Genomic DNA, 24,391 nt, shown 5'->3' on the forward strand with positions numbered 1-24,391 from the left:
GACTCCTCCAGCACTGAGATGAGGTGCCTTAGACCGCTGCACCACTCGGGAGCCTGAACCAGGCTCTGTAGTGACTCCTCCAGCACTGAGATGAGGTGCCTTAGACCGCTGCACCACTCGGGAGCCTGAACCAGGCTCTGTAGTGACTCCTCCAGCACTGAGATGAGGTGCCTTAGACCACTGCACCACTCGGGAGCCTGAACCAGGCTCTGTAGTGACTCCTCCAGCACTGAGATGAGGTGCCTTAGACCGCTGCACCACTCGGGAGCCTGAACCAGGCTCTGTAGTGACTCCTCCAGCACTGAGATGAGGTGCCTTAGACCGCTGCACCACTCGGGAGCCTGAACCAGGCTCTGTAGTGACTCCTCCAGCACTGAGATGAGGTGCCTTAGACCGCTGCACCACTCGGGAGCCTGAACCAGGCTCTGTAGTGACTCCTCTAGCACTGAGATGCGCTGCCTTAGACCGCTGCACCACTCAGGAGCCTGAACCAGGCTCTGTAGTGACTCCTCTAGCACTGAGATGAGGTGCCTTAGACCACTGCACCACTCGGGAGCCTGAACCAGGCTCTGTAGTGACTCCTCCAGCACTGAGATGAGGTGCCTTAGACCACTGCACCACTCGGGAGCCTGAACCAGGCTCTGTAGTGACTCCTCTAGCACTGAGATGAGGTGCCTTAGACCACTGCACCACTCGGGAGCCTGAACCAGGCTCTGTAGTGACTCCTCTACCACTGAGATGAGGTGCCTTAGACCGCTGCACCACTCGGGAGCCTGAACCAGTCTGTAGTGACTCCTCTAGCACTGAGATGAGGTGCCTTAGACCGCTGCACCACTCGGGAGCCTGAACCAGGCTCTGTAGTGACTCCTCTAGCACTGAGATGAGGTGCCTTAGACCGCTGCACCACTCAGGAGCCTGAACCAGGCTCTGTAGTGACTCCTCTAGCACTGAGATGAGGTGCCTTAGACCGCTGCCCCACTCGGGAGCCTGAACCAGTCTGTAGTGACACCTCTAGCACTGAGATGAGCTGCCTTAGACCGCTGCACCACTCGGGAGCCTGAACCAGGCTCTGTAGTGACTCCTCTAGCTCTGAGATGAGGTGCCTTAGACCACTGCCCCACTCGGGAGCCTGAACCAGTCTGTAGTGACTCCTCTAGCACTGAGATGAGGTGCCTTAGACCGCTGCACCACTCGGGAGCCTGAACCAGGCTCTGTAGTGACTCCTCCAGCACTGAGATGAGGTGCCTTAGACCGCTGCACCACTCGGGAGCCTGAACCAGGCTCTGTAGTGACTCCTCCAGCACTGAGATGAGGTGCCTTAGACCGCTGCACCACTCGGGAGCCTGAACCAGGCTCTGTAGTGACTCCTCCAGCACTGAGATGAGGTGCCTTAGACCGCTGCACCACTCGGGAGCCTGAACCAGGCTCTGTAGTGACTCCTCCAGCACTGAGATGAGGTGCCTTAGACCGCTGCACCACTCGGGAGCCTGAACCAGGCTCTGTAGTGACTCCTCCAGCACTGAGATGCGCTGCCTTAGACCGCTGCACCACTCAGGAGCCTGAACCAGGCTCTGTAGTGACTCCTCTAGCACTGAGATGAGGTGCCTTAGACCACTGCACCACTCGGGAGCCTGAACCAGGCTCTGTAGTGACTCCTCCAGCACTGAGATGCGCTGCCTTAGACCACTGCACCACTCGGGCGCCTGAACCAGGCTCTGTAGTGACTCCTCTAGCACTGAGATGAGGTGCCTTAGACCACTGCACCACTCGGGAGCCTGAACCAGGCTCTGTAGTGACTCCTCTACCACTGAGATGAGGTGCCTTAGACCGCTGCACCACTCGGGAGCCTGAACCAGTCTGTAGTGACTCCTCTAGCACTGAGATGAGGTGCCTTAGACCGCTGCACCACTCGGGAGCCTGAACCAGGCTCTGTAGTGACTCCTCTAGCACTGAGATGAGGTGCCTTAGACCGCTGCCCCACTCGGGAGCCTGAACCAGTCTGTAGTGACACCTCTAGCACTGAGATGAGCTGCCTTAGACCGCTGCACCACTCGGGAGCCTGAACCAGTCTGTAGTGACTCCTCTAGCACTGAGATGAGGTGCCTTAGACCACTGCCCCACTCGGGAGCCTGAACCAGTCTGTAGTGACTCCTCTAGCACTGAGATGAGGTGCCTTAGACCACTGCACCACTCAGGAGCCTGAACCAGGCTCTGTAGTGACACCTCTAGCACTGAGATGCACTGCCTTAGACCACTGCACCACTCGGGAGCCTGAACCAGGCTCTGTAGTGACTCCTCTAGCACTGAGATGCACTGCCTTAGACCACTGCACCACTCAGGAGCCTGAACCAGGCTCTGTAGTGACTCCTCTAGCACTGAGATGAGGTGCCTTAGACCACTGCACCACTCGGGAGCCTGAACCAGGCTCTGTAGTGACTCCTCTAGCACTGAGATGAGGTGCCTTAGACCGCTGCACCACTCGGGAGCCTGAACCAGGCTCTGTAGTGACTCCTCTAGCACTGAGATGAGGTGCCTTAGACCGCTGCCCCACTCGGGAGCCTGAACCAGGCTCTGTAGTGACTCCTCTAGCACTGAGATGAGGTGCCTTAGACCGCTGCACCACTCGGGAGCCTGAACCAGTCTGTAGTGACTCCTCTAGCACTGAGATGAGGTGCCTTAGACCACTGCACCACTCGGGAGCCTGAACCAGGCTCTGTAGTGACTCCTCTAGCACTGAGATGAGGTGCCTTAGACCGCTGCACCACTCGGGAGCCTGAACCAGGCTCTGATGTTCTATTGTAAAGAGATAGTTTAGATGTTAGTTTTCTTACCTTGAAAGCAGTGGACAAGGAGTGACTGCAATCCACACTTTTGTTAAACTAGACATTGCCAACAATATGTCGTCTTAAAGTCTGGCCAAAACCTTGACACAAAAAGGCTGCATTTACACAGGCAGCCCAATTTTGAATCTTTTGCCCAAATATTGGCAAAACATCTGATCTCATTGGTCAAAAGACCAATTAGTGGCGGCAACGTCTGAATTGGGCTGCCTGTGTAAACAGCATAAGGCCAGGATTCGATCAGATAACCTGTGGTAACTGTATCATTGTTTTTGTTTAGGTGGTGCCGGACGTGCGACTGCTTTGGAACTGTCCAAATGGTTAAAAACATCTAAAGGTCTGACCAAAACCTTGACCCACCAACCAGAGGTAATATAGTGTGTTTACAGGAGTTAGTTTATCCTTTGTATCGGCTGGAGAACCTAGCGCCATAGACATGAGTATCAGTTTCTTAAAGAAACACTGCCATCTACTGGCCCCAATACAGACACACTAACCTCGTCCCCAGACTAGCGCTGGTGCTAAGTGATTTGGAGAGGCCAGTATGAGGCCCTGCCCCTCATTTACTATAAATTCCTTTAAAAAAAAAATTTGACATGTAATTTAACTGTAAAAATGAACTACTTTTCAATGTGCCATGAACACAACCAGTTATGTTTTCATCTGATTGTCAAACCAATCACTATAAAAAAGTAGATTACCTTCGCACGTTCATCCAAAAATAATTCCGGCATCCCCAACAGTGCACCCGCTAACTTTCCTGAAATTCGCAAGTGTCTGAAACCATCTCACCTGAGAAAGCATCCGAGCGAGCAAAACAGCGCCCCCCTCTGTCTTACTATATAACATGCCATAGTATTTTTGGCCAGACAGCATCAGATACATGGGCTACAATACATGTCCTCTGTCTCCACGACGATGGCAGTATTATCAGCAGCATCTGTTTTTCTACTAAAGAAATGCGTATTGTATCCATCCCCCTAGTCTAAGGGTCTGGGTTTCTACCAGCTGACGTATGGATCTGTTTTAAGATGGTCATACCAAGGATAATTTAGCTATTTGATTTATAATTTTAGGACCCCTGTAGGAATAAATAAAGTACATTATTTGATGAAACATTGAATTTGGCCTTACTGCTATTAGCCCAAAGAAATGCATTAAATAACAGATTCATACATGGAAAAACAGATTGTAAAACGTAATCAAAAGGAAATGTTTTATACGTGTCTGTTCTATATCTGAGAGATATAAGAAAGCTTATTTTAATATGATTTTTAATACCCTCAAACACCAAGTTAGCCATACCCAGTGGTGGGAAAAGTACCCAATTGTCATATTTGAGTAAAAGTAAAGATAAATGAAAAGAAAATGACTCAAGTAAAAGTGACCCAGTAAAATATTACTTGTCTAAAAGTATTCGGTTTTAAATATATTTAAGTATCACAAGTAGATGTCATTTCAAAAATATACTTAAGTATCAAAAATAAAGTATAAATCATTTCAAATTAGTTCTATTAGGCAATCCAAATGCCACAATTTGGTTTTTTGTATTTTTATTTACAGATAGTCAAGGGCACACTCCAACACTCAGACATTATTGACAAATGAGTACACCAGATCAGAGGCAGTAGGGATGACCAGGGATGTTCTCTGTTTAGTGAGTCTGCCAGATCAGAGGCAGTAGGGATGACCAGGGATGTTCTCTGTTTAGTGAGTCTGCCAGATCAGAGGCAGTAGGGATGACCAGGGATGTTCTCTGTTTAGTGAGTCCACCAGATCAGAGGCAGTAGGGATGACCAGGGATGTTCTCTGTTTAGTGAGTCTGCCAGATCAGAGGCAGTAGGGATGACCAGGGATGTTCTCTGTTTAGTGAGTCTGCCAGATCAGAGGCAGTAGGGATGACCAGGGATGTTCTCTGTTTAGTGAGTCCACCAGATCAGAGAAGGTAGGGATGACCAGGGATGTTCTCTGTTTAGTGAGTCTGCCAGATCAGAGGCAGTAGGGATGACCAGGGATGTTCTCTGTTTAGTGAGTCCGCCAGATCAGAGGCAGTAGGGATGACCAGGGATGTTCTCTTGAATTGTGTGAATTGGACCATTTTCCTGTCCTGACAAGCATTCAAAATGTAACAAGTACTTTTGGGTGTCAGGGAAAATGTATGGAGTAAAAAGTACATTATTTTCTTTAGGAATGTAGTGAAGTAAAAGTTGTCAAAAAATGTAAATAGTAAAGTACAGATACCCCCCCCCCAAAACGGCTTAAGTAGCACTTTAAGGTATTTTTACTTTAGTACTTTACACCACTGGGCATACCTCATTTCAAAATAGGCCATCATCACTGTCAACCCGTGAATGATAATTCTTCACTTTTTCATCTCAATCAGTTTCATGGGAATATGCATTTCGATCTTGTTGAATTACTGTGTCATGGTAGAATTAGAGCAGATGGTGTTAACTATTAGCCTTGGATTTCCAATCTAAACATACTGCATATCCTGCCTAGTGAAACATACTGTATATCCTGCCTAGTGAAACATACTGTATATCCTGCCTAGTGACACATACTGTATATCCTGCCTAGTGAAACATACTGTATATCCTGCCTAGTGACACATACTGTATATCCTGCATAGTGAAACATACTGTATATCCTGCCTAGTGACACATACTGTATATCCTGCATAGTGAAACATACTGTATATCCTGCCTAGTGAAACATACTGTATATCCTGCCTAGTGACACATACTGTATATCCTGCATAGTGAAACATACTGTATATCCTGCCTAGTGAAACATACTGCATATCCTGCCTAGTGAAACATACTGTATATCCTGCCTAGTGAAACATACTGCATATCCTGCCTAGTGAAACATACTGTATATCCTGCCTAGTGAAACATACTGTATATCCTGCCTAGTGACACATACTGTATATCCTGCCTAGTGACACATACTGTATATCCTGCCTAGTGACACATACTGTATATCCTGCCTAGTGACACATACTGTATATCCTGCCTAGTGAAACATACTGTATATCCTGCCTAGTGACACATACTGTATATCCTGCCTAGTGACACATACTGTATATCCTGCCTAGTGAAACATACTGTATATCCTGCCTAGTGAAACATACTGTATATCCTGCCTAGTGAAACATACTGTATATCCTGCCTAGTGACACATACTGTATATCCTGCCTAGTGACACATACTGTATATCCTGCCTAGTGACACATACTGTATATCCTGCCTAGTGAAACATACTGTATATCCTGCCTAGTGACACATACTGTATATCCTGCCTAGTGACACGCTCTGTTGAGTTTTGGTGCACGAGAAACAAAAGGTGACTATTCAGCTTCACCATCCTAAACTCTCATTAGAAATGTGGTGTTTTTGGTGTAACGGTAATGTTATTGCCCTACTACTCTATTATATAATATTTGGTTCTGATAATTAAATAGGCTACTAATGAATCATTGTGTGATTTTGCGAAACATTGATTCATCTTTGATCTAACGTTGACTAAACGTGATAATGAGAAGTGATCATCTTCTATTTGTATTAATAAGTGATGAGTAGGACTATTATAGGTGAAGGCAACAGATCTTGATGAGGGCTATTTTAAAGGATTGGAGCGCCCTTCCTGGTTCTGAAAGGACCGCGCCAGAATAGCTCAATGATGTTAAAGATGTTGACCCAACTTGTGGTGCCAACTTGTGGTGCTGAAGGATGGCTGAAGGATGGCTGAAGGATAGCTGAAGGATAAGCTGAAGGATAACTGAAGGATGGCTGAAGGATAGCTCTGCCATTCGGCCAGTTCAGAAACAAACAATAATTTGCAGTATAGTGTAATAGGCCTATGACTACATGGTATAGATATTAGTAGACTATGACTACATGGTATAGATATTAGTAGACTATGACTACATGGTATAGATATTAGTAGACTATGACTACATGGTATAGATATTAGTAGACTATGACTACATGGTATAGATATTAGTAGACTATGACTACATGGTATAGATATTAGTAGACTATGACTACATGGTATAGATATTAGTAGACTATGACTACATGGTATAGATATTAGTAGACTATGACTACATGGTATAGATATTAGTAGACTATGACTACATGGTATAGATATTAGTAGACTATGACTACATGGTATAGATATTAGTAGACTATGACTACATGGTATAGATATTAGTAGACTATGACTACATGGTATAGATATTAGTAGACTATGACTACATGGTATAGATATTAGTAGACTATGACTACATGGTATAGATATTAGTAGACTATGACTACATGGTATAGATATTAGTAGATTGACTACATGGTATAGATATTAGTAGACTATGACTACATGGTATAGATATTAGTAGACTATGACTACATGGTATAGATATTAGTAGACTATGACTACATGGTATAGATATTAGTAGATTGACTACATGGTATAGATATTAGTAGACTATGACTACATGGTATAGATATTAGTAGACTATGACTACATGGTATAGATATTAGTAGACTATGACTACATGGTATAGATATTAGTAGACTATGACTACATGGTATAGATATTAGTAGACTATGACTACATGGTATAGATATTAGTAGACTATGACTACATGGTATAGATATTAGTAGACTATGACTACATGGTATAGATATTAGTAGACTATGACTACATGGTATAGATATTAGTAGACTATGACTACATGGTATAGATATTAGTAGACTATGACTACATGGTATAGATATTAGTAGACTATGACTACATGGTATAGATATTAGTAGACTATGACTACATGGTATATATCTTAATATCATTGCACTGTTTGCGAGGAGAGCTTTAGTTGCTAGTAGGCATTTCATTGTATTGTGTATCTGTAGCATAAATACACTTTGATTTGATTCGCTTGAATACATGGTTAAAATATACCTTGTTACGGAATAAAAGAAAATAGATGTAAACTATCAATTCATATCATTTATTTGCATAGATTAAACATGCTATCAAATTAATTGACCATGTAGTGAATAGAAATTATTACTAAGTAGAACTGCAGGAAATTCGTTTTAAAACAGACATAAAATCAATCTATTGGTGTGATGTATTCACACATCTCAATAAACTAGAACCTAAACGCATTATTACATCCAACTTGGCCCAATTCACATTTCCCACCCTGACATACCAAGCTAGAACGGGCCCTGCGTCTCAACCAATAGCCAATATAGGCTAGATATCCCAAGCAGGGCTACAGCAACTTCCAGAGAGGATCAGGCTCCTTGGGCTTTGCTGTGGCCACTGGGTTGGGTGTCCTTGGCAGAAGTGTCACCGTAACCAACTGGTCAAATATTGTTGTGGGTATTATGAATATCAAGGCAGACACACGGTGAATTTGGATCCTCGATCTCATTGGTGTGATGATAAGTCAAGGCAGACACACGGTGAATTTGGATCCTCGATCTCATTGGTGTGATGATAAGTTAAGGCAGACACACGGTGAATTTGGATCCTCGATCTCATTGGTGTGATGATAAGTTAAGGCAGACACACGGTGAATTTGGATCCTCGATCTCATTGGTGTGATGATAAGTCAAGGCAGACACACGGTGAATTTGGATCCTCAATCTCATTGGTGTGATGATAAGGTCCATGTGGCTAAACAGCAGATTTTTTATCAACGTTCTGATTGGCCAAAGTGGTCAAGCCTCTGACGGACCTCTGCAGTGCACATACACAGCCTATAGGTCTTCATCATTCTATCCACCACCAGAGAGAAGACAGGAAGAAACCACCATTTACCTTCCTGTAGGCTGCTGTATCCTATAGGTCTTCATCATTCTATCCACCACCAGAGAGAAGACAGGAAGAAACCACCATTTACCTTCCTGTAGGCTGCTGTATCCTATAGGTCTTCATCATTCTATCCACCACCAGAGAAGACAGGAAGAAACCACCATTTACCTTCCTGTAGGCTGCTGTATCCTATAGGTCTTCATCATTCTATCCACCACCAGAGAGAAGACAGGAAGAAACCACCATTTACCTTCCTGTAGGCTGCTGTATCCTATAGGTCTTCATCATTCTATCCACCACCAGAGAGAAGACAGGAAGAAACCACCATTTACTTTCCTGTAGGCTGCTGTAGCCTATAGGTCTTCATCATTCTATCCACCACCAGAGAGAAGACAGGAAGAAACCACCATTTACCTTCCTGTAGGCTGCTGTAGCCTACATATTTATTTGGTTTGTCATTCTATAATTTTTCATGGACTTTTAGTGGTATTTAAATATAATTTATTCAGAATTGATCAGAATACATTTTCCAGAAATAGTTTTACCAGCCAGTCCTCTGAGCTCCAGCAGCAATACTACCCTGGTAGTAGGCGAGCCAGATTTCAGACACGGCCAATGACTGACTGACTCAAACATGTTATTTACAGATGAGAAAGAATTTCATTCAAAATCAACTGATACAGAACAAGACTTATAAAATATTAGAATAACAAAAATAATCAACACCCTGCCAACATATCAACATAACTCAACATATCAACATATCAACATAACTCCATATATCAACATATCAACATATATCAACATAACAACATATATCAACATAACTCAACATATCAACATATATCAACATAACAACATAACTCAACATATCAACATATATCAACATAACTCAACATAAAGATCACCTACCTTTATCACAACTAACTAGCACTTAAACCTTTGTTATATTCATCAAAAAGACAACACACAATATAACAACTCCCCTTTATCTCAACTAACACTTAAATCTTCTTCTGGGAAAACACACTATTCCCTACATAGTGGACTACTTTTGACCAGAGCTCTATGGCACCCTATTCCCTACATAGTGGACTACTTTTGACCAGAGCTCTATGGCACCCTATTCCCTACATAGTGGACTACTTTTGACCAGAGCTCTATGGCACCCTATTCCCTACATAGTGCACTACTTTTGACCAGAGCTCTATGGCACCCTATTCCCTACATAGTGGACTACTTTTGACCAGAGCTCTATGGCACCCTATTCCCTACATAGTGGACTACTTTTGACCAGAGCTCTATGGCACCCTATTCCCTACATAGTGGACTACTTTTGACCAGGGTCCTATGGAATAGGGTGGCATTTTGGAAGCAGACCATGTCTGAGCCCTACAGTTGATGTGGGCTCCTATCCTCTCTCTGAGTCTAGCTAGGACTGATGTTGTCCCTGGTTCACCTCTGCTCTGCTGGACCCAGGTCTCCGTGGGGGAGGGGGGACGCTCTCAGGCACCGAACCAGGCAGGACGGGTACCTCGCGGGCAGGCAGCGGCTCCAATCTGAGCCCCCCGTGGGGCCTTCCCTGAAGCCATCCTCGACCCCTGACGGGCCACAGTGGATCTGGAGGGGGAGGGGCTGGTCGCTCCTCCTCTACCCAGCACGCCTGCCTGCTGGCTGGGGTCCGGTCGCGACCAGGGCTGCCTCTGGGGCTGGCTCCACCACGGGGGCTGGGGGGCTGGCCTCTACCTAGCCTGGGGGAGCTGTCCCAGGGAGGCCGGGTGAACAAGGAGGGGGCCTCCATGGGGGGGGGTGGTTGTTGGAAGGAGGGAGGAGGACGTGCTTCTTCTCTAAGCTGCCCTGACTCTGGCCTGGTGGGTCTCTCCTCCTCGAAGTGCACCTATAGGGGAAACAGACGGTCTTCATATCTACCTCTATCTGTCTGTCTGTCCTTGTATCTGTCTGTGTCTTCCTTTCTGTCTGTCTGTCCTTGTATCTGTCTGTGTCTTCCTTTCTGTCTGTCTGTCCTTGTATCTGTCTGTGTCTTCCTTTCTGTCTATCTGTCCTTGTATCTGTCTGTGTCTTCCTGTCTGTCTGTCTGTCTGTCTGTCTGTCATCTTATCTACTTCTACAACAAGACTGCATCATAAATGGCACCATAATCCCTTTATAGAGCATTACTTTTGACCAGAGTCCTATGGGGTTATAGTACTAACCTGTGGTCTAGGTCTGCCTGCTCCCTGTCTCTGTAGACACTGTAACCTCCTGAGGAGAAAGGCCTTGTCCTTCCCCTCCTAACACCACAGAGAGAGAGAAATGAAGGATGGATTAGACAGGGAAGAGAGGAAGGGGAGAGAGAGGAAGAGAGGGGAGAGAGAGGGAGGGAAGAGAGGGGAGAGAGGAAGAGAGGGACAGGAAGAGAGGGAAACACTGAGGAAGAGAGGTGAGTGTGTGTTTGTATAGGTGTGTGTGTGTGCTTCAGTGTATGTATGTGTAGGAGAGCCTCACGTTGACTATCTGTTCCCGTAGAGACATGATGAGACGTTTACGACCCTGAGTCACCTGCCACAGGAAGTACATCACCACCCTACAGGAAGAGACATGATGAGACGTTTACGACCCTGAGTCACCTGCCACAGGAAGTACATCACCACCCTACAGGAAGAGACATGATGAGACGTTTACGACCCTGAGTCACCTGCCACAGGAAGTACATAACCACCCTACACGACGAGACATGAAGAGACGTTTATGACCCTGAGTCACCTGCCACAGGCAGTACATCACCACCCTACAGGAAGTAAAGGCACATTTTTACATTTTAGTAATTTACCAGACGTTCTTATTCAGAGCTACAGTCAGAGAATCCATCTTAACATAGCTAGGAGCTAGGCTAGCTATAGCAACCACACTGTCATAGTACATTATCCCTCAATAGAGTAGTGATCAGATAGCTAGGAGCTAGGCTAGCTATAGCAACCACACTGTCATAGTACATTATCCCTCAATAGAGTAGTGATCAGATAGCTAGGAGCTAGGCTAGCTATAGCAACCACACTGTCATAGTACATTATCCCTCAATAGAGTAGTGATCAGATAGCTAGGAGCTAGGCTAGCTATAGCAACCACACTGTCATAGTACATTATCCCTCAATAGAGTAGTGATCAGATAGCTAGGAGCTAGGCTAGCTATAGCAACCACACTGTCATAGTACATTATCCCTCAAAAGAGTAGTTATCAGATAGCTAGGAGCCAGGCTAGCTATAGCAACCACACTGTCATAGTACATTTTCCATCAATAGAGTAGCTATCAGATAGCTAGAAGCTAGGCTAGCTATAGCAACCACACTGTCATAGTACATTATCGCCTCTTCAACCTCAGGAGGCTGAAGAAATTCGGCTTGTCACCAAAAGCACTCACAAACTTCTACAGATGCACAATCGAGAGCATCCTGTCGGGCTGTATCACCGCCTGGTACGGCAACTGCTCCGCCCACAACCGTAAGGCTCTCCAGAGGGTAGTGAGGTCTGCAGAACGCATCACCAGGGGCAAACTACCTGCCCTCCAGGACACCTACACCACCCGATGTCACAGGAAGGCCATAAAGATCATCAAGGACAACAACCACCCAAGCCACTGCCTGTTCACCCCGCTATCATCCAGAAGGCGAGGTCAGTACAGGTGCATCAAAGCAGGGACCGAGAGACTGAAAAACAGCTTCTATCTCAAGGCCATCAGACTGTTAAACAGCCACCACTAACATTTAGCGGCCGCTGCCAACATACTGACTCAACTCCAGCCACTTTAAAAATGGGAATTGATGGAAATTATGTAAAAATGTACCACTAGCCACTTTAAGCAATGCCACTTAATACTATGTTTACATACCCTACATTACCCATCTCATATGTATATATACTGTACTCTATATCATCTACTGCATCTTGCCATCTTTATGCAATACATGTACCACTAGCCACTTTAAACTATGCCACTTTATGTTTACATACCCTACAGTACTCATCTCATACGTATATACCGTACTCTATACCATCTACTGCATCTGCCATGCCGTTCTGTACCACCACTCATTCATATATCTTTATGTACATATTCTTTATCCCTTTACACTTGTGTGTGTGTGTAAGGTAGTAGTGTGGAATTGTTAGGTTAGATTACTGTTGGTTATTACTGCATTGTCGGAACTAGAAGCACAAGCATTTCGCTACACTCGCATTAACATCTGCTAACCATGTGTATGTGACTAATAAAATTTGATTTGATTTTGATTTATCCCTCAATAGAGTAGTTATCAGATAGCTAGGAGCTAGGCTAGCTATAGCAACCACACTGTCATAGTACATTATCCCTCAACAGAGTAGCTATCAGATAGCTAGGAGCTAGGCTAGCTATAGCAACCACACTGTCATAGTACATTATCCCTCAATAGAGTAGTTATCAGATAGCTAGGAGCTAGGCTAGCTATAGCAACCACACGGTCATAGTACATTATCCCTCAATAGAGTAGCTATCAGATAGCTAGGAGCTAGGCTAGCTATAGCAACCACACTGTCATAGTACATTATCCCTCAATAGAGTAGTTATCAGATAGCTAGGAGCTAGGCTAGCTATAGCAACCACACTGTCATAGTACATTATCCCTCAATAGAGTAGTTATCAGATAGCTAGGAGCTAGGCTAGCTATAGCAACCACACTGTCATAGTACATTATCCCTCAATAGAGTAGCTATCAGATAGCTAGGAGCCAGGCTAGCTATAGCAACCACACGGTCATTGTCAGTACATTAGTCAGAGCTAGTAGCCTTAGCTTCTGTTCTTTATTTTATGGGGGAATAAAACCGTTACACACACAGTAACATACTGTACCAGGACTGGACATAGGAGAGGTGTGTGTTTATATACAGCTACTCACAGTACTATGAGTGTTAAGAGGCAGTAGAAGACTTGACTGTGTAGTATAACGTTGATGATCCATGCCAGCCAGGCAGAGTGGGGTTGAGAGGCCTGAAGGGAGGCTATCCACTGGTCTACAGTCTGCATCACCCAGCCCTGGCCCTGGAACGGACCACACACACTAGAGGGAGGGAGACTGGGGACAGAGACAGGACAGGTAGGGTTAGTGTGTGTCTATCCACTGGTCTACAGTCTGTGTGAGAAAGTTACAGATGCACAAATATCATGCAGACTGTAGACCAGTGGATAGACACACACTAAGCCCCCACAAAAAAAAGCTAACCCTGTTATTGTAATGGTGAGTGGTTATCATGTCCTGGGGGGGTGATATTTGTGCGTCTATAACTTTCTCACTCATCATTATTCACGATTCATTCAGGACTATCCGTTGTCATGGTCGCATCCACATTAATGTAGAAGTGTTTAGAAACATCATCTATTCTTATTTACAATAAAAGTGACTCCAAAATGACACATTATTTACCATTCATTTCTATTGGGCACCAAATAATCTGAAACACAACCAAAACAAACAGCAATTGCAAGTGTGTAGAGTCACAAGCTTGATGTAGTCATTATGTGCTAGGAATATGGGACCAAATACTAAACTTTTCACTACTTTAATACACATATAAGTGAATTTGTCCCAATACTTTTGGTCCCCTAATATGGAAGGACAATGTACAAAAAGTGCTGTAATATCTAAACGGTTCCCCCAATATGGATGAAAATGAAAAAGTCTGCACTTTAACCTCATAGTCATTGTATCATTTCAAATCCAAAGTGGAGTACAGAGCTACACATTTGTAACTGTCCCAATACTTATGGAGCTCACTGTACTTCCTGTGCTTGGCCCTCCTATGTTTAACATAATAAACGGCTCCCTATCCTCCAGATGTGTACCAAACTCACTGAAAGTGGCAGTAATAACACGTCTTCTGAAAAAGCCAAACCTTGACCTGAAAAATCAAAAATATGTCTATGTCTAATCTCCTGTTCCTGTCAAAAACGTTAGAAAAAGCTGTTTCTCAGCAACTCACCGCCTTCCTGAAAACAAATAATGTATACGAAACGTTCCAGTCTGGTTTTAGACCCCATCATAGTACCGAGACCACACTTATGAAGGTTGTAAATGACCTTTTAATGGCGTCAGACCAAGCCTCTGCGTCTGTCCTTGTGCTCCTAGACCTTAATGCCGCTTTCCACACCATCAATCACCACATTTTTTTGGGGGGAGAGATTGGAAACCGTAAATGGTTCACACGGACAAGTTCTTATCTGTCGGAAAGATATCAGTTCGTCTCAGTGGATGGTTTGTCTTCAGACGTTCGGTGTTCCCCAAGGTTCCGTTCTAGGACCACTATTGTTTTCACTACATATGCTACCTCTTGGTGATGTCATACGGAAACACAATGTCAACTTTCACTGCTATGTGGACGACGGCACAGCTATAGATTTCAATGAAACATGGTGAAGCCCCAAAATGTCCAACCCCAAAGCCTGTGTTTCGGACATAAGGAAGTGGATGGCGGCAATTTTTGTTACTTTTAATCTTTGACAAAACAGAGATGCTTGTTCTAGGTCCCAAGAAACAAAGAGATCTTCTGTTGGATCTGACAATGAATCTCGATGGTCGTACAGTCATCTTAAATGAAACTGTGAAGGACTTCGGCGTTACTCTGGACCCTGATCTCTCCTTTGACGAACATATAAAAACGTTTTTTTCCCCTCCATCTTTGTTTTTTGTCCAAAAATTATGCAGAAAAGCTAATCCACGGATAAAACACTAAATAAACGGCAGCTAGCACTAAACACGGCTGCTAGAATCTTGACATATTACATCATATTACACCAATCATATTACACCAATCATATTACACCAATCATATTACACCAATCATATTACACCAATCATATTACACCAGCGCTAGACTCTACACTGGCTTCCTTGTTAAGGCTAGGGCTGATTTCAAGGTTTTACTGGTAACCTACAAAGCATTACAGGACTTGCTCCTACCCATCTCTCAGAGTTAGTCCTGTGGTACATACTGTATCTACATGTACGCTACGGTCACAAGACGCAGGACTCCTTATTGTCCCTAGAATTTCTAAGCAAACTGCTGGAAGGGCAGGGCTTTCTCCTATAGAGCGACATTTTTATGGGATGGTCTGCCTATCCATGTGAGAGATGAAGACTCGATCTCGACCTTTAAGTCTTCACTGAAGACTCATCTCATCAGTAGGTCCTTTGATTGAGTGTAGTCTGGCCCAGGGGTGTGAAGGTGACCGGCAAGGCACTGGAGTGACGAACCATCCTTGCGTTCTCCGCCTGGCCGGCTCCCGTCACTCCACTAAGTTTAGACAGCTTAGACCACTGCGCCACCCTTCAGGCCCAGGTTCCTGCCTTTCTAGGGAGTTTTTCTTAGCCACCGTGCTTCTACATCTGCATTGCTTGCTGTTTGTGGTTTTAGGCTGGGGTTACTGTAGAAGCACTCTGCTGATGTAAAAAGGGCTTTATAAAAAACATTGTATTGATTGTGAGTGTGTGTGTGTGTGTGTGTACCTCCAGAGTGTGTATGCCAGCAGGCCCAGAGTCCCCAGGTAACAGGGGAGGAAGAGGAGGGAGATGAAGAGGGTCTGCATCTGACCCACCCTACTCCAGGAGCTGGGAGGATGGCAGCTCCTTATACTGGTCTAGGAGAGAGGTAGGGGGGGAGAGAGGGAGGTAGGGAGGGAGGAGGGGGGAGAGGAGGAGGGAGTCTGAGTCTACATCTCAAACGGCACCCTAGTATTACAATGGCACTCTAGTATTACAATGGAACCCTAGTATTACAATGGCACTCTAGTATTACAATGGAACCCTAGTATTACAATGGAACCCTAGTATTACAATGGCACCCTAGTATTACAATGGAACCCTAGTATCACAACGGAAGCCTAGTATTACAACGGAACCCTAGTATTACAACGGAACCCTAGTATTACAATGGCACCCTAGTATTACAATGGCACCCTAGTATTACAATGGAACCCTAGTATTACAATGGCACCCTAGTATTACAATGGCATCCTAGTATTACAATGGAACCCTAGTATTACAATGGCACCCTAGTATTACAATGGAACCCTAGTATCACAATGGCACCCTAGTATTACAATGGAACCCTAGTATTACAATGGAACCCTAGTATTACAATGGAACCCTAGTATTACAATGGCACCCTAGTATTACAATGGCACCCTAGTATTCACTATTAGTGCACTACTTTTCACCAGGGCTCTACCTTCTTTAGGTGGAAGATTAGGAAGAGTTTGATGAGCTGAACGACAGGGAGGAGAGGAGAGAAGTACACCCCTATCCTGGAGAGGGAGAGAGACAGAGAGAGAGACAGAGAGAGAGGCAGACAGACAGGCAGACAGGCAGACAGGCAGACAGGCAGGCAGACAGGCAGGCAGAGCAACATTAAGACAGTCTTAAGATACACTAGCATTTTTTTTGTGCCAATATTGCCAAGCAATGTTGCCAGCATTGGTTGCTGCAATGGTTGCTTTTTGATCTGCTGCGCCACCTAGTGTGCAATTTTACGACTACTCCAAGCAGAGCTCAGATATTGGTCATGTGATCAGTCTGCTATTCTAACATATTGCTGTAGAGATAAAATGTACATCCGTTTTGCTGTGAAATGTTTGCCATTCACGCCTCATGTTGCCTCACTATAATATTGTATCATGATACGTTAATGCATACATACTGTGTTCAGTTCGTCATGTTTAACTGACGAAAATGGTGGGCATGCTAATCGATTAGCATGCTAATCGAAACCCATGTTAAGTCAATGGGACAAACAGGCTATTTCGCTTGCTAGCCATGTAGATTTTACATTTCGTTTTTTGTTTGAGATAGTTTTTTGTATGTCAAACTTGCTGGCTAGCTAGATGAATATCATGTACACTTCCTATCTTAGAATTATGAAGTAAAAAGTTATTTATTTACTGCTTGTACGTTAGCTGACGACAGCTGTGGCTGTCAACAGGAATTAACAAGCAATAAGAAACAAGTAAATACATTGAGAAATGAATGTCCAAGGTGCTCATGATTGTTCCAGTGTCTCATACCTCACTCCGTTGCCAGCAACATTGCTCTGGCAATATTGTTTAAAAAAATTGCAAGTGTATCATCAGCTTTAGGTCTAGACTAGAGGAGAGTTTGGTATAGATATATTAAACTAGAGAGGAACTGACAGAGAATGTATATAGATATAGGTTACTAGAGAAGCAGAGAGGATATAGGTTACTAGAGAGGGTATAGATATAGGTTACTAGAGAGGCAGAGGGTATAGATATCGGTTACTAGAGAAGCAGAGAGGATATAGGATACTAGAGAGGGTATAGATATATAGGTTACTAGAGAAGCAGAGAGGGTATAGATATAGGTTACTAGAGAAGCAGAGAGGGTATAGATATAGGTTACTAGAGAGGCAGAGAGGGTATAACTAGGTTACTCTACCAGGCCAGGGTCTGAGCGTTGATCAGATCTAGAACGTTCCTGGCCACGTCAAACTCTGCCGGCTTCACAACACACCTGGTGGCGATCACACTAAAGACAACAACAGGTGTGCTTGAGTCCATGTTGGAGTTAAATATAAAACTATCTATACAAGTGTATTTTTGTAAATATGCTAAACATGGAATAACCACAGATAGATGCGCATACTTGTAGAAGAGAGGATAGACACTGAGTTGACAAAACATTATGAACACCGGCTCTTTCCATGACATAGACTGACCAGGTGAATCCAGGTGAAAGCTATGATCCCTCATTGATGTCACCTGTTAAATCCACTTCAATCAGTGTAGATGAAGGGGAGGAGACCTGGGTAAAGAAGGATTTTTAAGCCTTGAGACAATTGAGACATGGATAGTGTATGTGTGCCATTCAGAGGGTAAATGGGCAAGACAAAATATTTAAGTGCCTTTGAACGGGGTATGGTAGTAGGTGCCAGGCGCACCGGTTTGTGTCAAGAACTGCAACGCTGCTGGGTTTTTCACACTCCACAGTTTCTGTGTGTATCAAGAATCGTTCACTACCCAAAGGACATCCAGACAACTGGACACCACTGTGGGAAGCATTGGAGTCAATATGGGCCAGCATCCCTGTGGAACGCTTTCAACACCTTGTAGAGTCTAATGCCCTGACGAATTGAGGCTGTTCTGAGGGTAAAAGGGGGTGCAACTCAATATTAGGAAGGTGTTCTTAATGTTTTGTACACTCAGTGTTTACAGTACTATACTAGTTATAACATTGATGTGCACCACAGTTGGTTTTTAATGACCCTTTAAAAACTACTACTACTAGTCTGACTGTTGTAGCCATCAATCATCCATATTAGCAAACTTATTTCAAACTTCACATTTCTCTAGTATAGGCGACTTATCGTAATGAACGATATCAGCAAAATGACTGTGATAAGTGGTCGGTGTTGATCATCCCAGCTCCAATATAAGTACTGCACTTGTAGAGGTATTCTCCACAGTATAGTATAGTATAGTAAGGACATCTGTACTTGTAGAGGTATTCTCCACAGTCTAGTATAGTATAGTAAGGACAGCTGTATTTGTAGAGGTATTCTCTATAGTATAGTATAGTAAGAACAGCTGTACTTGTAGATGTATTCTCCACAGTCTAGTATAGTATGGACAGCTGTACTTGTAGAGGTATTCTCCATAGTATAGTATAGTATAGTACGGACAGCTGTACTTGTAGATGTATTCTCTATAGTATAGTAAAGACAGATGTACTTGTAGATGTATTCTCTATAGTATAGTATAGTAAGGACAGCTGTACTTGTAGAGGTATTCTCCACAGTCTAGTATAGTATAGTAAGGACAGCTGTACTTGTAGAGGTATTCTCCACAGTATAGTACGGACAGCTGTACATGTAGGTACTCTCCACAGTATAGTAATATAGTATAGTATAGTAAAGACAGCTGTATTTGTAGAGGTATTCTCCACAGTATAGTAATATAGTATAGTATGGACAGCTGTACTTGTAGAGGTATTCTCCACAGTATAGTAATATAGTATAGTAAAGTCAGCTGTATTTGTAGAGGTATTCTCCACAGTATAGTAATTATAGTATAGTATGGACAGCTGTACTTGTATAGGTATTCTCCTTAGTATAGTAGTATAGTATAGTATAGTAAAGACAGCTGTACATGTAGAGGTATTCTCCACAGTATAGCAATATAGTATAATATGGACAGCTGTACTTGTAGAGGTATTCTCCACAGTATAGTAATATAATATAGTATAGTATGGACAGCTGTACTTGTAGAGGTATTCTCCACAGTATAGTAATATAATATAGTATAGTAAGGACAGCTGTACTTGTAGAGGTATTCTCCACAGTATAGTACTATAGTATAATATAGTAAGGACAGCTGCACTTGTAGAGGTATTCTCCACAATATAGTAATATAGTATAGTATAGACAGCTGTACTTGTAGATGTATTCTCCACAGTATAGTAATATAGTATAATATAGTAAGGACAGCTGTACTTGTAGAGGTATTCTCCACAGTATAGTAATATAGTATTGTATAGTAAGGACAGCTGTACTTGTAGAGGTATTCTCTATAGTATTATATAGTAAGGACAGCTGTACTTGTAGAGGTATTCTCCACAGAAGGATCCCAGCAGACAGAAGATGAAGTCCACTATGACCAGCCGGTACACATCCTGACCAACAAACGACTCCCAGCACTGTAGGACGCACGCACACACAGACACACACACAGACACACACACAGACACACACCCTGGTCAAAAGTAGTGCACTATACAGGGAATAGGGTGCTGTATGTGACTCAGACAATATGTGTGTAGTAGTTCTTACCGGGACGTTGCTGGGGACCAGCGCTAACCAGTAGTAACACAACACTGCTAGGATAGACACCTTCAGCATAGCATTCCTGCAGTCACAGAGTAGAGACAATAACATGTTACCTACTACTGAGGGTCTGGGGTGTTACAGTCACAGAGTAGAGACAATAACATGTCCCCTACTACTGAGGGCCTCGGGTGTTAGTCACAGAGTAGAGACAATAACATGTTACCTACTACTGAGGGTCTGGGGTGTTACAGTCACAGAGTAGAGACAATAACATGTTACCTACTACTGAGGGTCTGGGGTGTTACAGTCACAGAGTAGAGACAATAACATGTTACCTACTACTGAGGGCCTCGGGTGTTACAGTCACAGAGTAGAGACAATAACATGTTACCTACTACTGAGGGTCTGGGGTGTTACAGTCACAGAGTAGAGACAATAACATGTTACCTACTACTGAGGGTCTGGGGTGTTACAGTCACAGAGTAGAGACAATAACATGTTACCTACTACTGAGGGTCTGGGGTGTTACAGTCACAGAGTAGAGACAATAACATGTCATCTACTACTGAGGGTCTGGGGTGTTACAGTCACAGAGTAGAGACAATAACATGTCCCCTACTACTGAGGGTCTGGGGTGTTACAGTCACAGAGTAGAGACAATAACATGTTACCTACTACTGAGGGTCTGGGGTGTTACAGTCACAGAGTAGAGACAATAACATGTTACCTACTACTGAGGGTCTGGGGTGTTACAGTCACAGAGTAGAGACAATAACATGTCCCCTACTACTGAGGGTCTGGGGTGTTTCAGTCACAGAGTAGAGACAATAACATGTTACCTACTACTGAGGGTCTGGGGTGTTACAGTCACAGAGTAGAGACAATAACATGTTACCTACTACTGAGGGTCTGGGGTGTTACAGTCACAGAGTAGAGACAATAACATGTCCCCTACTACTGAGGGTCTGGGCTGTTAGTCACAGAGTAGAGACAATAACATGTTACCTACTACTGAGGGTCTGGGGTGTTACAGTCACAGAGTAGAGACAATAACATGTCCCCTACTACTGAGGGTCTGGGGTGTTACAGTCACAGAGTAGAGACAATAACATGTCCCCTACTACTGAGGGTCTGGGGTGTTACAGTCACAGAGTAGAGACAATAACATGTCCCCTACTACTGAGGGTCTGGGGTGTTACAGTCACAGAGTAGAGACAATAACATGTTACCTACTACTGAGGGTCTGGGGTGTTACAGTCACAGAGTAGAGACAATAACATGTCCCCTACTACTGAGGGTCTGGGGTGTTACAGTCACAGAGTAGAGACAATAACATGTTACCTACTACTGAGGGCCTGGGGTGTTACAGTCACAGAGTAGAGACAATAACATGTCCCCTACTACTGAGGGTCTGGGGTGTTACAGTCACAGAGTAGAGACAATAACATGTTACCTACTACTGAGGGTCTGGGGTGTTACAGTCACAGAGTAGAGACAATAACATGTCCCCTACTACTGAGGGTCTGGGGTGTTACAGTCACAGAGTAGAGACAATAACATGTTACCTACTACTGAGGGTCTGAGGTGTTACAGTCACAGAGTAGAGACAATAACATGTCCCCTACTACTGAGGGTCTGGGGTGTTACAGTCACAGAGTAGAGACAATAACATGTTACCTACTACTGAGGGTCTGGGGTGTTACAGTCACAGAGTAGAGACAATAACATGTTACCTACTACTGAGGGTCTGGGGTGTTACAGTCACAGAGTAGAGACAATAACATGTTACCTACTACTGAGGGTGTGTGTGTACTGTGTACTGTGTGTGCGTGAGTGTGTGTGTGTGTGTGTGTGTGTACTGTGGGTGTACTGTGTGTGTGTGTGTGTGTGTACGTTACCTGAGCACCGTGACGTAGACGCGTGTACGTGGGCTATCGTAGCGCTCCAGTCTGTGTGTGTGTGTGTAGAGTAGTGATATGAAGGTGTTGAGGACACACACTGCTACAGGCAGCAGCAGAGACCAGGCCTCTGTCAGGACATCCTCTGGACTGGGGGACGCTACCACACACTGGAGGAATACACACACACATCACATGGACCCACACACACACATCACATGGACCCACACACACACACATCACATGGACCCATACACACACATCACATGGACCCGTACATACACACACACACACACAGCACATGGACCCATACACACACACACACATCACATGGACCCATACACACACACACATCACATGGACCCATACACAGACACACATCACATGGTCACACATACACAGACACACATCACATGGTCCCATACACAGACACACACATCACATGGACCCATACACACATATAACATGGACGCATACACACAGAAACAGACACCACATACACAGTAAACATATATATTTACCGTGGTAGTTCCAGGTGACAGTACAACACATTAAACTGTGAGTGTGTGTTTGTGGTGTGTGTTTGTGCTACTGACCTGCAGGTTGTGTTGACAGAGGTAGTAGACAGCCACACAGGCCCCAGTAGCCAGACAGACAGACAGAAGCCAGACGGACCAGACAGGCCCTCATCTTGTCTGACACAGACAGCTCTCTCTCCACTCTGCTCTCCCTTAGAGACTCCTAGACAAACACAGCTATTAAGATGGGTATGTGTGTGTGTTTGTGTGGATGTGTGTGTGTGTGTGTTTGTGTGGATGTGTGTTTCATTCTGTCTGTTCACCCAGCCCCCCAAGGATGCATTTTGCATGCAATAGCCTACTCAACCAAGCTACAAGGTCAGAGTTGGATGTTTCAATCCAAATCAACAGAGTTGGATGTTTCAATCCAAATCAACAGAGTTGGATGTTTCAATACAAATCAACAGAGTTGGATGTTTCAATACAAATCAACAGAGTTGGATGTTTCATTACAAATCAACAGAGTTGGATGTTTCAATACAAATCAACAGAGTTGGATGTTTCAATACAAATCAACAGAGTTGGATGTTTCAATACAAATCAACAGAGTTGGATGTTTCAATACAAATCAACAGAGTTGGATGTTTCAATACAAATCAACAGAGTTGGATGTTTCAATACAAATCAACAGAGTTGGATGTTTCAATACAAATCAACAGAGTTGGATGTTTCATTACAAATCAACAGAGTTGGATGTTTCAATACAAATCAACAGAGTTGGACGTTTCAATACAAATCAACAGAGTTGGATGTTTCAATACAAATCAATAGAGTTGGATGTTTCAATACAAATCAACAGAGTTGGATGTTTCATTACAAATCAACAGAGTTGGATGTTTCAATACAAATCAACAGAGTTGGATGTTTCAATACAAATCAACAGAGTTGGATGTTTCAATACAAATCAACAGAGTTGGATGTTTCATTACAAATCAACAGAGTTGGATGTTTCAATACAAATCAACAGAGTTGGATGTTTCAATACAAATCAACAGAGTTGGATGTTTCAATACAAATCAACAGAGTTGGATGTTTCAATACAAATCAACAGAGTTGGATGTTTCAATACAAATCAACAGAGTTGGATGTTACAATACAAATCAACAGAGTTGGATGTTTCAATACAAATCAACAGAGTTGGATGTTTCAATACAAATCAACAGTTAGTGTCACGACTTCCGCCGAAGTCGGTCCTTCTCCTTGTTCGGCGATCGACGTCACCGGCCTTCTAGCCATCCCCGATCCACTTTTCATTTTCCATTTGTTTTGTCTTTGTTTTACACACTTGGTTTCAATCCCCCAATTACTTGTTCATTATTTAACCCCCATGTTTGTTTGTGAGTGATTGTTTGTAATACGGTTCGTTATTGTGGGCTAAAGTAT

General features: G+C 43.8%; 2 protein-coding genes across 2 annotated transcripts; both read right to left on the reverse strand.

The window, feature by feature from the left end:
* Nucleotides 1-9,551: 9,551 nt before the first annotated feature.
* Nucleotides 9,552-17,035, reverse strand: LOC139570068 (actin nucleation-promoting factor WASL-like). Its single transcript, XM_071391564.1, has 6 exons — nucleotides 16,924-17,035; nucleotides 16,203-16,333; nucleotides 13,599-13,775; nucleotides 11,172-11,318; nucleotides 10,880-10,957; nucleotides 9,552-10,563 (listed from the first exon to the last, which is right to left on the reverse strand). The coding sequence occupies exons 4-6, from the start codon at nucleotides 11,241-11,243 to the stop codon at nucleotides 10,099-10,101; spliced, it is 615 nt and encodes a 204-aa protein (XP_071247665.1). The 5' UTR covers nucleotides 11,244-11,318; nucleotides 13,599-13,775; nucleotides 16,203-16,333; nucleotides 16,924-17,035; the 3' UTR covers nucleotides 9,552-10,098.
* A 1,107-nt stretch (nucleotides 17,036-18,142) lies between these two features.
* LOC139550324 (transmembrane channel-like protein 5) lies at nucleotides 18,143-23,095 on the reverse strand. The gene is made up of 5 exons (XM_071364830.1): nucleotides 23,027-23,095; nucleotides 22,431-22,600; nucleotides 20,536-20,611; nucleotides 20,305-20,402; nucleotides 18,143-18,236 (listed from the first exon to the last, which is right to left on the reverse strand). The coding sequence occupies exons 3-5, from the start codon at nucleotides 20,602-20,604 to the stop codon at nucleotides 18,143-18,145; spliced, it is 261 nt and encodes an 86-aa protein (XP_071220931.1). The 5' UTR covers nucleotides 20,605-20,611; nucleotides 22,431-22,600; nucleotides 23,027-23,095.
* Between the last annotated feature and the right edge of the window lie 1,296 nt (nucleotides 23,096-24,391).

The sequence above is a fragment of the Salvelinus alpinus genome, chromosome 1, assembly GCF_045679555.1.
Source record: "Salvelinus alpinus chromosome 1, SLU_Salpinus.1, whole genome shotgun sequence".
Classification (NCBI taxonomy): Eukaryota; Metazoa; Chordata; class Actinopteri; order Salmoniformes; family Salmonidae; genus Salvelinus; species Salvelinus alpinus.

What these genes read in the sequence shown, in the direction of transcription:
- LOC139570068 (XM_071391564.1), bottom strand. Translation starts at nt 11,243, where the DNA reads ATGTACTTCCTGTGGCAGGTGACTCAGGGTCGTAAACGTCTCATCATG. An exon ending in TACGGGAACAGATAGTCAAC is followed by an intron (nt 10,958 to 11,171) that starts GTGAGGCTCTCC and finishes CTGTGGTGTTAG; the next exon opens with GAGGGGAAGGACAAGGCCTT. An exon ending in CAGGCAGACCTAGACCACAG is followed by an intron (nt 10,564 to 10,879) that starts GTTAGTACTATA and finishes TTTCCCCTATAG; the next exon opens with GTGCACTTCGAGGAGGAGAG.
- LOC139550324 (XM_071364830.1), bottom strand. Translation starts at nt 20,604, where the DNA reads ATGCTGAAGGTGTCTATCCTAGCAGTGTTGTGTTACTACTGGTTAGCG. An exon ending in TGGTCCCCAGCAACGTCCCG is followed by an intron (nt 20,403 to 20,535) that starts GTAAGAACTACT and finishes TGCGTCCTACAG; the next exon opens with TGCTGGGAGTCGTTTGTTGG. An exon ending in TGTGGAGAATACCTCTACAA is followed by an intron (nt 18,237 to 20,304) that starts GTACAGCTGTCC and finishes TGTTGTCTTTAG; the next exon opens with TGTGATCGCCACCAGGTGTG.